The 15489-nt window shown below is 25.6% G+C and overlaps 1 protein-coding gene across 12 annotated transcripts in view; it reads right to left on the bottom strand.

The window, feature by feature from the left end:
* Positions 1–15489, bottom strand: part of LOC129616063 (MAGUK p55 subfamily member 7) — a 65477-nt gene that overhangs the window by 9557 nt on the left and 40431 nt on the right. For 5 of the 12 annotated variants that reach the window (XM_055531518.1, XM_055531529.1, XM_055531523.1 and 2 more), the window contains 3 exons: positions 680–724; positions 299–495; positions 99–194 (listed from right to left, as the gene is read on the bottom strand). In XM_055531518.1, the coding sequence (XP_055387493.1) occupies positions 99–194; positions 299–495; positions 680–724 (338 nt within the window). The remainder of the gene's footprint in view (positions 1–98; positions 195–298; positions 496–679; positions 725–15489) is intronic. The other 7 variants (XM_055531520.1, XM_055531521.1, XM_055531522.1 and 4 more) reach the window with 3 other exon arrangements.

The raw sequence follows: 15489 nt of genomic DNA, 5'->3' as shown, positions 1-15489 counted from the left end.
TATGTAATTTTGCCATATGACCACAGATTTGTGTCTTTAAATAATATACTATACATATATGTTTAATATATATACATATATATATATATATAAATTACTTGCAAATGCGGATCCTGTAATAAATGAAACGCCTCTTTACACATCGGTGATATGTGGCATCGTTGTGATAATTGTTCTAGTACCTCATGTAACACCTTTGTATTTTATTATTTTATATATACAAAAAATAATAATTTTTGATTAATTTAGTTTTATTTCTTATATATATATATATATATAATGTACATTAATACTTTACCTGAGATGATGATGATAGTAATGGTGCTAAACGATCATCTTTACATACTTTTGCTACCTTACTATGTACATTAACCAGGGCATTTAATTCTTTTGATTCCAATAATGTTTTCAAAAAATCTATTTCCTGTTCACTAGATAATGTTTCCGTTTCTTTCAATGATGTAACTAGTTTAGATAGGGCTGGGAATGAATAAACTTGAACAATTAAAATAAAGTTCATTGAAATTTTTTTTTTTTCATAATCAAAAAAAAATTCTAAAAAAAATAATAAAAAAAAAATATTTTTTGATAAATTTTTTTTTTTTGTTTTTTTTTTTTTATTTTTGTGTTGGTGAAACTGTAATGACTGTTATTATAATCGTGCAAAAATAATACGTACAACAACTACTAAGCTCATCTATATTTAATACTTCTACGCCTAGGGCTAATCAAAAGAAACAAAAAAAAGGTGAAAATGAAAAAAAAAATTAAAAACTTTTGGAGAAAAATTGGAAATTTGTTTTGTTTTTTGTTTTTTTTTTAAATTCTTTTGATAATTAGAAAGGAAAAATATAAAAGAAAAAAATAATTTTTTTTTGTGTGTCAAAATGGGAATTTAATTTTGGAGAAATAAAATAATAGAAAGAGAGAAGAAAAAACAAAATATAAATTTGAAAGTAAAAAAAAAAGAATACGAAAATAAAAAAATTTTAAATTGTCTGTGTTTCTGTTGTATAATTGTATGTGTTTGTGTTTATGGGCAGTTTGAATGGTTTTAAAAGCAGTTTTTGTTATGGTGAGGTTTAAAAACGAATAACATTTGGAAATTTTTTAGGAAAATTTTTATTGTAATTCAGAAAATCATTCTGGTAACAATTTTTATCTTAATCTTAACAAGTGACGTATGTATATTTACCTAAGTTATCTATGAAATGAAAAAAAAAAATGTGCTAGAACTTTAAGTAATATGAGAACATGAATACATATTACATGTTCTCAAGTTACTCGAGTATGTATATATTAGATTATAGAATTGAGAACATATGTATATATGAATTTATTTTCAATACAAAAACAAATTATTTGGCATCTATTTGATAGAACTGTCATAAAAATAATTCGTGTTATGTATAAGTTCCGATGTGTTGATGAACTTATTTCAAAGTGATAAAAAATTTAAATTGGACACCATTAAAACTTAAAAATTAAAATTTGAAAGCAATTAAATTCGGAGCAAAAAACAAATATTTAGTGAGCTCATATTTGGTTTTACAATCTTTATACACATAGAGAACAAAGGTGTGCAATAATAATCGTCATGTAGTGTAATAATAATGAAATAATTTACGTTATATAGCATTTAAGAAAAAAACTCAGAAATCAAAGGAAAATATTTTTTTGTTTTTCAATTATCTGGGTATAGTAAACAACAACTAAATTGAAACAATTTCTAAATGTTTCTGATTTTAACTAAAAATAGAACAATTTTGTTAATACATAATACATTTCTATATCTGCGTACATTATGTACTCCATATATATACATAAGTATATATTGCAATGAATTCTTATTACTATAGGATTTTATGATAATATTGGAAAATTCTTGGAAATAATTTTTTGATCCAAAATTTTTAAGATATTAGAATCATAAATCACTTTAACACATGTTACAATTATAATACACAATGTCATTTGATATATAAAATAATACTTAATATATATATATATATATGTGTGTGTATTATGTTTGAAATTATATAGTATATATATATGTATATGGAATGTAATGAGAAATTTTTGGGGGAAAAATATTCTATAGTTTTCAATGTTATTTGGAAATACGTCAAAGAGTGTATACACTAGAAAATTATATTTAAAAGAAAAATAAAACAAAAAACAAAGTAATCTATATAAAATTGCCCATTAATAATAATTCATGAACTCATTTTTAGGTCAATGCACAATAATTTTACGATATTTAAAAAATCTCTATTTTTTACCAATCGCATTGCATATTTTTAGCTAATAAAAGATAGGTATTGTAATGGCACCCAAAATTCTTATTTCAGAAATACTCATTTGCCTATATTTATGTGTGACATAATTTGTTTACGTTCTCGTACATGTAAATTTCGTTTGAGCCGATTTTAAGCAATTTGCACCTACTAACTATATGTAGTTGTCTGACAGCTCAATGACAGATTAATCAGATTCAGGTCTGACATTACCTCAGCAATTAGAATTGTACAGTTGCGGACGGTTTTAAATTAGAATGACAGCTAGCAGAATTAGAATGACAATTTGCTTCAATATAACTATAAGATATATTTATAAGAAAATAATTAACGCAATTTCTTGAAATTGAATAATTGAATTGAGATTATAAAGGACACAAATAAATTTTTCAAGACAAATTGAACTCCAGGAAAACTCATCTGTGCTAAGAAGAAAATTTATATTTTCGTTGGTATATTTGACTAGTTACCACAGTTGTCGTAAAATTCGTGCGACATGAAGTGTTTACAGAAAAATTTTATAATCTTTTGCAACCTTAAACTATAAATATGAACAATAATAATTGGGACTTCTAAAAATTATTCAGAAAATTAAACACACCGCCGTTGATTATGTCTTGACCACATTAAATTGATTTTTTTATAAATATTGTGGCAATTCCTTTTCGGATTTGTTTATTTTAAAAGTACTAATGCTACTGTTGTTTTGATCAAAATTAATCTGCAACATTCTTGTAAATTGTTTTAATATCTCTTATATATATACATATATATATATATATATATATATATGCATATAGCCATCTAAAATATTATTTTCAATTTTATTTAATAGTTTATAATGAAAATTTCATTTTAAATATTGATTTGTCATCTACATAGAAGGTCATTGAATTTTTAAGAGAGTAATTTATGTGTAATTTTTCAATATACAAACACCCATGTAGCTATAGCCATGTTAAGTTAATATTAAAAGGAAGAATATGACAAAATAAGAATTGACATACTATGCATAGATTAGAAGGACATGTACATGTATATGTGTAAATATTTGTGTTTGTATACATGTAGTTAATAAAATAAATATGACAAATTTAGGGCAAAAGTTAAATTAAATATTAATAATATTATTGGAAATCTTGAAACATGTCCAGGATATTTTGTCATATTATTGAAAAAAAATAAGAAAAAATTAAAAAATCTTGAGAAAAGAACTTAAAGGATTAAATACAGAATTTAAAGGAAGTTGAAAGCAAAAATAAGAAGAAGAAAAACAGGAGAAGAAAACAAAATTTTAGCTTTTAAATAAGAAAAAAATTCAAATATCCTTTTCACTTATACATACAATATGCATATAATAGAGAAAACAACAACAAAAATGAAAAATTGTGGAACAATAAAATATTTTGTATTTATTGTTATTTTGCAGGAAAATGTGAGTAATTGTGTGTATTTACGAATATTTGAGAGTGTGTAATGTTATTTTCGTACTTCCCTATTAAAAAAATTCTATGTGTATATACGTATAATTAAATTCGAAATTTTTTTTTTTAAATTCAATATTTTCGCGTTTTTTAATGAATTTCGTACACTTATTTATGAGATTAATACGAATTTATCTGAAAATTGCATGGCATATGATTAATTGAGTGCGATATATACAATAAAATGTCAAAAGTGAAAGAATTTCCTATAGTGATTTCTCGCACGAAAATAATCAACTTGGTGACTTTTAATTCCGAAAACTCCAGACAGTTTACTCCTTAAAATATTATAGTGCATAGCTGAGAATTCGACGATTGGATTATTGTCACTTGAAGAAGCTGACACAAATAGATTAGAAGACATTTTGGTAGAAAAGTAGAAAACTATTCAGGATTAATATATATACTTATATACCGATTTCTTAAGAGAGCAGAACATGAATTTGATCAACGAAAACCTGTAATTTGACTTAAAATAAGAAGTGAATTCCACAACGTATTGATATAGCAAATCGACATGATAATGGTACTAATTGGGGTATATTCGATGCCGGTTATTCTAAGCAACAAATCAACTCGCTATGGTGAACTGTATATAGATTTTTACAATTCAAATATATTCTTATGAAAATTGCTTTATTAGTTATACTAGTTTTAATTACTATATTCAAATTACACTGTCTTTGAAATCAACACTCAATGTTTGTTAATTCATATAGTACCTATATACAATATTGGCAATCTAATATAAAAGTCTGACCAAAAATTTCATTAAAATACGATTTTTAACAATTTTATGTTCGATAACCCCCGTAAGCGTAATTATGACACGCAGTATTGCTTTAGTAATTTTTGCTTTTTAATTTGATTTTAATTCCATGTATACAGGGTGATTCTAAAAGGTATATAACAACATATACAATTGGTTACAGGATCGAAAATGGGTAAAACATTTGTTTCAGACTGAGTGCCAAATCTCAAGGGTTTCCGACTTCCAGGGATTTTAACGAATTTTCACGAAATTTTTACTTATCTCAGTTTTTTGATTATAACTTCCGTTTTGAAAAATATGGGGACTTCAAAAAACATTTTGCTTGATTCTGTATTTTATGTATCTTCGGAACACAAAGCTTCGTAAACAAACTGTTTTTTTTGAAGTTCCCACTTTTTTCAGAACAGATGTTATAATCAAAATAAGTTGTAAAAGTAAAAATTTCGTGAAAATTCGTTAAAATCCGTGAAAATTCGGAACAAAAGTTATATTTATTTTCGATCCTCTAACCAATGGTATATGTTGTTGTATACCTTTCTCAATCACCCTGTATATATACGAATTACATATATTGTATAAAATGCTCACTCTTTACAGTGTTAAACCAAAAATATCAAAAAAAATGATTTTTTGCGCTTTGAAAATGTTCCAAAATTTTTTACTTATAATTTAATTTCCTGTTCAAAGTTATACACAAAATATTATGCTCTTGTATTTGAACTAAAAAAAAAATCGTTCCTTTATATTATACAGAATAATATTGAATGTGCTAGAAAAATATCCTGGAGTTGATTATATAGGGATTGAATTAAAACGAAATTTTTCGGGTTATGTGTATGAGAAATAAAAGATTGATTTTCTGTGTTTCTATGTTTTATTGTAGTGCATATACACACACATACAGTACTGAATACGATATACAGCCATGCCTTGTATATGATATGGGAGTTTTTAACTCATAACTTTGTATAAGGATATGTTATACATATACTCAAATGAAATTGTGTAGTTATTAATGCAATTTTATTCAAATTTCATAGTTATAAAAGAAGTTTAACCTCGATTATATTACAATTTAATAATGAAAAATTTTCTTTCATTTCAGTCTTTTTTTATTAAAATATATTATAAACTTGTAATAATGGTTAATGACTTTTTAAACGTTTCTATATTCGAGTTATTAGAAACTCTTAATAAATGTTATACAACTTTCTGTGAAATGTTTTTTTTTTTTGAATAATTTGAAATATGTTTATTATTTTTAATATTCACACAATGAATTGATTTTCATAAAAGGGGCTTATTTTATACAAAATTATTAAAAAACGAGAATAAACAGTATAGTTGACGTTATTATACCCTGTCAACGTTATTATACCCCTATACGAAGAAATAATTTTAAGGTTTGTGGTAATTACAATTGGCACACATTGTGGGAATTGTAATACAACTCTTAATGATATGGCCATGTTACCATATTTATTTATACAAAATTTCGGTACTGTACCTTAAGTAGTTTCGAAGATATAACCAAATAACCATTAAAGTATGTATTTTCACACATAACAGCCTCAATAATAATATATTTGCTTGTGTAATGTATAATTTCAGTATTATAGCTTTAATAATTTCTGAGATATAATCAAATAACTTTTCAAGTTGTGGGGCAGTTAGCAAAACTATTTCCCTGATCACATCCAATTTAAACAGGGTTTCGACACTTCTTTTTATGAATCATTTGTGAAAATATGGTGATCTTAGTTCAATTAGTTTTTGAGCTATCGTTGGAACGAATGGGTGAACGGATAGAAGATTATTTCTTAGCAAATATACGTTCGTATACGAGTATAATTAATATTAAAACACCCATTGGATGGAATTTACGCACAAGCTCAATTGGATATGAAGAGTGTTTCAAAAGTTTTAGTAAGATATTTGACAAACGTCTTGTCTTGGAAGGAATATGCAATGGAGCTTTTATGAATTTTGAATGTTTTTCATGCAAAAATTCTATGGTTGAATGGGGGACCATGCTAATTTAAATTTATGTACAATTTATGGGGAATTCTTTAAGAGTAACTAACGAATTTATTTTTAAAACTTAAATTTCATACCAATCGTTGTATACGGGAATTGTGGTTAATAAAACCTTTTATATTTGATATTTTTTCGGAAAAATTTACAGAAAAATTCACTAGATTTTGCGTTACAAATTGTCCTTAAATATTAAGATTATTTATGAAATTTAAGTAAAATTTAATTGAATCAAACTCAAATTTAATTATTCATTATAAAATTATATTTAGCATAATTTCGTATACTATGATTACAAAAAATTTTATAATTTAAATTTTTTTTTTCTAAAAATATCCTGTACGGATTTTATTTAATAAAAAAAAAATTTAATTCTGAGAAGAATTCATGCATAATAAACACAATTTCTAAAAACTTATTCATGCATTTGTTGTATTTTTTAAATCTATGGTATTATCAGAAAGCATGTATTAAAATATTATGTGTTTTTTGTTTGCTTGTTTTTTCCTCTGCAAAAGGATAATGCAATAGCATAGATAGAGCCTATTTATTTATTACTAAACATTTTCTATTTTATGTTGCTGTTAAAAAAACATGATTGTACCGTTATTTTATATACCTACATTTGACGCAATTATGTATTATACATTTTACACCTGTACAACAGAATAACTTGTTACAAGTTAAGAGAGAAAATAGCGATGAACTTTAATTGTATTGTAAGTCTCGAGCAATTATTATAGGTCCTATTGATTAGTTTATCTTATTAAAAGCAGAATTCCCTTTAAATTGTGTTACTAACTAAATTGAAATAAAATATTCCCGTAGCGATTTCCTCCGAAATTCCCACCTATTTTATAAATTAAGTGTTTAACATTCTATTTATAAATAATTCCATTTAACGGGAATTTTTTATATTAAAAAAAAAAAATTACTCGGTATTCACAATGAATTCGCCTTAAATCAGCTTGGGTTAATAAGCATATATGATAAAATAATATGAAATGTCCAATAATGCAAATACAAATGCGATAGCAATATTTATAAAAGTGTCGGTAGGGACCCCGGCTGTCGACGAGTGCTTGGCTGAATGTTTATGTCGTTAAGAGGAGTCGCCAATGAAAAAAAAAAGAAAACTTAGCGAAATTAGAAAGAACACTTAGTTTGGCAAGAGCTCCAGCGTCACAAGGTCTCATCCTATGGGGGAAAAAACTGTTGAAGGTTATAAAGAAAGTCCTAAAAAAGACAACAAAAATAAAATCTCTGAAGGTAAAATCGGAAGTAAACTAAAAGGACGATTCGAGTATAAACGATTTGGAAAGCGATTTGTGTAAAGAGATGAGAAATGAAATCTGTAAACCCAAGGTAAGGAAAATTTAAGATTGTTAAGCCTGCAAATAACAAAATACAGATAATAATAACAAAATTAATGTTTCGTTAAATCGCAACTCAATTACTCTACGATGAGAAGTAATTGAGTTGCGGTATAAGTAATAGATGAGGCTAAGAAAACCGATAGCAAATTAATCGAAATATAACAGATAGGCGATCAATTATAGAGTTCTTTGTCAAACTTCGATTTATTTTTTTATTTTGTTCTCAAATCACTATATTATTGTCCGATGACTGATGCGACATCCGATGAATGAGTAAATTATGCGACAGATATCAATTATCTGCAGCTTATATAGCAGAAGCTTATGACACAACTCTTTTTTGTGTTTGTTTAAATTTTTTTTAAATTAATCCAATAATTTAACGTGTCTCATACTAACACATTCTAAATAGTCCCCAGTAACTTCTCATCATTCCTCTCCTTTCCTTGTTTAAATGAAGAGGATCTTGCTTAGTAATTGGATAGCCGCACTTTCCATGTCAGAATGTACAATATTAATTTGCATGTTAATTGATTCTAAAATACTTAAACAATTCGCCTGACAATACACGCTGTTATTATTGTGTAGGTATGTTATATTTAAGCAGAGGCGAAAACTGAGAAGGATTCTTCGAAATATTTCAAATATTTTTTTTTCAGAGAACACTTTGTACAAACCCAAATCTTATATTAACAATTTAAATATCTTTATATATTTAATATTAAATGCAACTGGATTCCAGTGGTTCCTTGTTATTAAAATTCCATAGAATTTGCAAAAAAAAAAAAGACTTATTGTTTTTTTATTATTATTATTTTTTTTTGTAATTGGAAACTTTTTTTTTTCTTAGTTTTAATATTAGTGATGGGAATTATAAAGGGATCATATATAGAATAAGCATTATTACAAAGGAAAAGAGTTAGAATTATTTAGAAAACAAAAGAAATATAAGCTGATTAGACATAATATAATATTATATAGATATACATACAGACATACAGACATAAAGAGAGTAGTTTTTTTTTATCATTAGTTAAAGGGAATTCATAAAAATTTCCAACGGCAAAATATTCAGTATTAATTTCAATGAAGTTTTTTAATAATTCCAATGAAATAAACTCTATGTACACATATATATATATATATATAAATATGTGTGGGTATGTTTAGATATATATATATATAGTTACTTCCTGTATATATATATATATGATATTGTTTTTTTATGCAAAACAAAAAATATGTTTCGAACTTAATCATTTTCATTCCCAAGCCCATCCTAATCTGTGTACATTTTTATAACTGGCATATTTAAGTGCTTGTATAAATATATATATATGTACCTACACTACAATAAGGTACATACTATATGAATGTACCAATTTACGTATAGACAATATTTTGGTGGAAAAAATTATTTAGGATTATATTTTGTGGTGGTGTTTATATGTTAAACCGAATATTATAAAATAGTGTTAGAAATTTCTTTTGGTTGACTTAATTTTCGGAAAAAAATATTTTATTTACCGCATATAGTGTTAAATTTTTGTAACAATGTTGCATTCCCGTTATATATGTATGGATGTATTGAATATTTAATATAATTTGGTTTTAATAATTAGAATGGTGCATTGACATTTGATCTATGTGTTTATAAAAATTAAGATAACAGCTCCTACACTATAAAATCAATTTTTCGAACCCTATTATATTAAAGCTAAAAGTCGACAATGTGGTGATATGAAGTATTATTGAAAATATTTCTGTAAATTTCGGGAAATTATCCCTGTGAGGCCTCGGATCTCGAAAACGTTTAGGATTTTGTTATAGGTTAAGTAAGAAGAAATTTCTCAGCCAGCAACTCGTAACCAAGTGGAAGCTTACACCTGAACAAATTTTTGTATAAAATTTGTTCAAGCACTATAAAACAAATAAATAAAAACAGCTTTCTTTTACTTGTTTCTTTTATACGTGACTGAGCTAGTTGTTCAATAAAAGAAGTGATAACTTTTTATACGAAAATGCTTATTATACTATTGTAGGAATGAAAACTAACTTACAAATTATATTTATTTTCTTAATTAAAATATACAGAGCTATCTGTCGATTCAAACGTGCATAAATACACTCTCAGATATGTTGCTAGCTCTTACATGTTTCGTTTGTTATAATGTGAGTTTTGTTGTTGATGTGCAATTAGGTACAATTGCCAAAATTCATCCAACAATTTTATATTATTTCATGTGTTATAAAATGGACATAAATTTTTCAACATAATTTCTAAGATAATTCGTGCTGATATAAAATGAAGGACGGGCTCCATTATTATTAAAATTTTTTTGATATTATAATTAAATAATTTCTTTTATAAAATGTAAATTAAGAGTTCACAGTTATAATTATGTATGTATGTATATATTCATATGAACTATAAAATATCACAATAATATTGTTTGTATATCAATAATAATTTATGTAGAATGAAATTCAATCTAATGTCTGTAATTAAAACCAACGATGGTGATAAACAAAAAAAAAATAATTTTAAATAATTATATTTAAAATAAAGTTTTGAATTTCAATTTAAAATCCATAAAAACAAAGAAAAATAATTAATATGTAAGTTTTCCTAAAATTTCTTTAAAATTGATCATATTAAATGCTTATTTACCAACCCAATTAAAAAGTAAACAAACAGGAACCGTTTATATGAAATTATGGAATTTAGTTGTCATTCATATTATACTTATGTACATGTGTATGTATTTGATATATGTATAAGTTGTATAGGAAATTCCTTGAAAAATTGAAAAAAAAAACTTAAAATGTGTTGAAATTTGAGTAATTTTGCATTTAATTATTACGTTAAAATCACAGTTATCTAATTGTTTATACAGAATCGACAATATCCAGCTAGAGATCACTGAATGGGCAAGTAAGCTAACATTACTGAAAGCTCCCTCTACATCTAGGTACATATATAGCTTGTATTGTATGGAATGAACAACCACCACTCGAACGAACCTCATGCATTGGGGTGTCGGGTTATCTGTCCACTTTTCTGTCTTGGAATGATAATCAGTCTCGCATGCCTCAATGATTTGAGTACGTGGCAGAATGAGAGGCAGCTTCTAAAAACTGCCACCGAATTATAAATTCCCTAGTGTTTTACAGCATTGCCGGAAATATGCCATCCATTGAGAAATTGATCACCGCTCAGACACCTCTCAAGTACTGGCTTACTCTCTACTATGTTGTAAAAACAGAACCAAAGCTTTTGATTAAAATCGTTACGTTTTACGTTGAAAATGTCGCGGCAGACTTATTATTAAGTGCTTTTATATTAGTTATTCAATATTTGGTTTGCTACCTAATCATTTTCAGCTGACATATTATGTAGAAGTCCAGTTAATATTTGTATTCTATTGAAACTTTTAAATTGATAATAGAAATTTTTTACACAGTTTAAAAAGTTTATTTTCTTTGATTTTAGAAAATTTCAATTCTTTTTGGATATCATTTTATTTGTATTTTATTTCAATGAAATCTAATATCAAAGAGCTGGTTTCAATTTAAAGAAAAAATGAGAAAAACTATACAAATAGAAAAAATTTTTGATGAAAACAACAATTTTATACTAAGATCATCACATTTCTACTTCATATATAAGATTAATGAGAAAAATAAACAAACATTTTTTGTTATTGATGACAGTAGAACTTAAATAGAACGGGGCCATTATAAAGATGAAATCCGAAATTTATAATACCAATGTGACAATATAAGTTTATACCTGGAGCAGCCAGAAATTCTCCATTTCTTGTGACAATATACATTTGATTTAAATATTCATTTGCAGTACAGTGGAGTTAACATAAATTCGGTTTACATTTGATATTTAAATTGAAATAAAACATAAAGACATAAAGGTGTTCGAACACAATCAAACATTTGAAAATGTCCGATAACTATAAAAACCAGCTTATTTTAAAACAGAGGGCCAAACTAAACAAAAATAGTGTGTTTTCTATTGTATGTACGTAAAATTAGGCTTCAGACGGAATCCTGATATTGACCTTCCGGCATTTAAACCTTCAATTTTCAGAATTTCAGTAAATCTTTCTTAAAACCAGAATTGACTGTATGTAAGCATAGATATTGTAAATTAAACTTAGATAAAACAAATAACTTCAAGCAATCATTAGATTTATAATATATAAAATAAAAAAGATAATTTCCCAGAAAAAAATAAACATACAACCATACAATAGATTTGTGTATTTAGAATCACATAGTGAGTTTGTGTAAGTAAATCTTTTAAAAATTGCTTTAAGCTATAATGTGAATGAAAATTGAAATCAACAAATAAAATTTTTAAGAAAGGAGAGGAAAAAAGAAAATTAAAAAATAAAATTTTTTTAAGTTTAAAGAATTAAAAGTTTATTTATAAATCGTTATTGTTTGGCGTAAAAGAGAAGGATTTTTTAATTCGACCAAAGTTGATAATTAAAAAAATGTTTAAAAATCAAAATAAGAAAAAAAAAGAAATACAAATGAGGTATTTATTCGTCTTTTACCGATCGCATTGCCTACAATAATTGAGGCTATGTAATAAAATCAAATTTGGAATGTCGAATTTTGGTGGAAACGCACTGTCTATGGTAGGTAAGCGTAAATTAAAGAGATGTCAGATATACCGACAGTCTCACATTCTGCCTGTGCAGATCAGTATCTTAACCTTACAGTATGATGTAATGGGTTGATTAATTTTTGGGATTATATGTCATAAGTTGGAACTGGATCTTTACTATAGGCCGATATTACATTTTCGACTGTTATTGACTAAGCGAAAATAAATAGCGAATTTTTATAAAATTTCATATATAAGCTCTTGCTTACAATAGAATAAGTTTTTGAGGAAATAACTTGTCAGTAAGTGGATATTTACTACACCTTGCGGTCGGTAATGTGCTGATCACATCAGACATTTTTTTACTTATCTTTCAAATTGTTTGTTATTGAATTCAATTTCCAAATCGGGTTATATAGAATAAACGTTTCAAATTTTATGATTTTTTCAATATAATCAATTATTGAAGTGTTTTTAGTATATCAGTTTTGGTTTTCATTGGTTTCTTTTAAAATCAATTTATAAATGCTTTTCCAAAGCGATTACTTTAAATAAAAAAAAAACTATAAAATTTAATTTTTATGTGTTCTTTCTTTCTAGCTATAAAATGTTTTTAGAAATATATCATTTGTGGCAATATTATACTCGAAATGAAATTTTTAAAACAACAATAATTATTTTAAAATTTAATTTTTATAAGATTATGTTGGCTAACCACAAAACTAGAAAATGCAAAAACAAAGAAAGTAAAATGTTAAAATGGAACAATAATGTAGTTTTTTAAACGATATGGCGCCTTGCATTTGATTAAAAAAGCACATAATAAAGTTTTCCATATATGTTAAAGTTCAAGGGAAATTAATAAGTTGTGAATACTATTAAAAAGAACTTGGTATACGAATGGTTTTGCAGCTTAAATACTAATGCAATAAATTAATATTATTAAATATTTTTTAAAAATTTTAGCCTTGAATCTACTGGAATGCGACAAAAATTTAATCATTTAAAATAGGTGACAAAAGTACTGAAATTATATTTATTTTTTGTGAAGGATTTTTTTTCTCGGTGTATTACGCAGTTTTTCTCGGTGTTTAATCGAATTATGGTTTCAGCCCTTTAGATTCTATGAAACAATACTATTACCTTTTTATTAGATTTTTAAAAGAATTTTGTTGAAAAATAATTCTCCCAAAAAAATATGTGTTGTGGTGGTATTGCGGTACAGTGGAAAAAATTGAGCCCATACATATTAATTTCAACAATAATAGTAGAGGAATTGTATTACATAGGGAAATAATAATTGTATTGGTATAACAATTAGATGATTATTGAATACTGACGCATATTTTGTTATATAATGTCGCGATTGTAAACGTCTCATTCGTAAATATTCGTTCGTGATTCTATTGCATATCCAAAGCGGCATAAATTGTCAGATCGTTTTGAGAGGTCAGTTCATTTTAAAGTAGTTTGCGTTAAAAATGTAATTCCTTTAAATTTAACTTAAAGTAATTCCTTTAAATTAAAGTAAGAGCCTTTAAAAGTCCTCAGTAATTAAAAAAATTCTATAACGTAATATGGACAATTTTTTACAATAATTTCACCTCACAATAATTTTATAATTTTTTCTAATATTTTTTTAAAATTATTTTAGCTCCTATTCAAATTCTAAAAAAATTGTTTTCTATTTTAGCAAAAATTTATTTTTAAAATTTTACAATGCTACTCGTATTGTAACGAGAAAAAAATTTCTTTAAATCAGGAAGAGACTTTATGTACAAAAAAAAGCAAAAAAATAAAAAATTATTTATTATTACATATTTTTGATTTAAATTTAAATCACCATTTTTAATACAAGACAAAAAGTCATTATTTTTCAACCACAAACAAACCAAAAAAAAAATGAGAAAAATTAAAATTTTCAACGTTTTCCAAGAGTTGACCATTAAATAGAACAAAATTTTCCTGTCTTTTCTTATTATTTTTTTTTTGTTTTCTTTTTATATTTTCTTTTTTTCTATTACAAAAAATACAAATTATTATTGTTAACTACATTACACGGTTGTGGTGTTACCGTCAGTCGCTAAAATTCTGAAAATATTTCTTCCTCAAAAATATATTTGTAATGATATTTTCTATACATACATACATGCGTAAATGTAGCCAGGGATGGTAAAAAATTTTAAAATATTAAGGTGGGCGATTAAATTTTTGTATAATAATAATTATATTTGAACCATAAATCAATTTATTTAGATAGCAATACTTTAATTATACGAAGTAAAATTTAGTAAAATTTAAATACAACAAAATAAATAAATGTATAATAAGAAAATACTTTGACAATTAATTGAGGTAAGAGCTAATTATATTTAATTTTAAATTTTATTACCATAAAGAAATTTGAAATCGGGTTTGAAATTTGATTTCTTAGGTTTTGTTTTATTGCATTTGAATAACTATTTAATGTCATAAATAAATGACATTTCATAATGTCATCGGACATCCGAAATATAAATAGCGTTTTTAAATTTTTTATATTAATTGAATTTATTCTATTCATTAGAAGTGTGGTTTCAAAAATTTAATAAATTTACGCCATATGTGATATCATGTGCTATATGTGATATCATGTGATATCATGTACTGTATGTCATATAATGTGATACCACAACTATCATGTGATGTCACAACTACATGTGATATTCTACAGGTGTATCAGCATTTTATCGCACAGCAAGAGAACGATAAGGATATTGGAACTTGAGACATCTGCTTCCAGAAAGCAGGTGATTTTTCAACGAGATGGGGTAATCGTTCGAAATTGACCAGATTTCGATTCCGGGTTGTAATGGAATCCAAGGAATGGCAGAACGAATGAGTTCGTGAGGTATGG

This window comes from Condylostylus longicornis, unplaced genomic scaffold (genome assembly GCF_029603195.1).
Source record: "Condylostylus longicornis isolate FDR11 unplaced genomic scaffold, ASM2960319v2 ptg000162l, whole genome shotgun sequence".
NCBI classification, from domain to species: domain Eukaryota; kingdom Metazoa; phylum Arthropoda; class Insecta; order Diptera; family Dolichopodidae; genus Condylostylus; species Condylostylus longicornis.
Note: the sequence above shows the minus strand (reverse complement) of the source record. Positions and strands in the feature narration are given on the sequence as shown.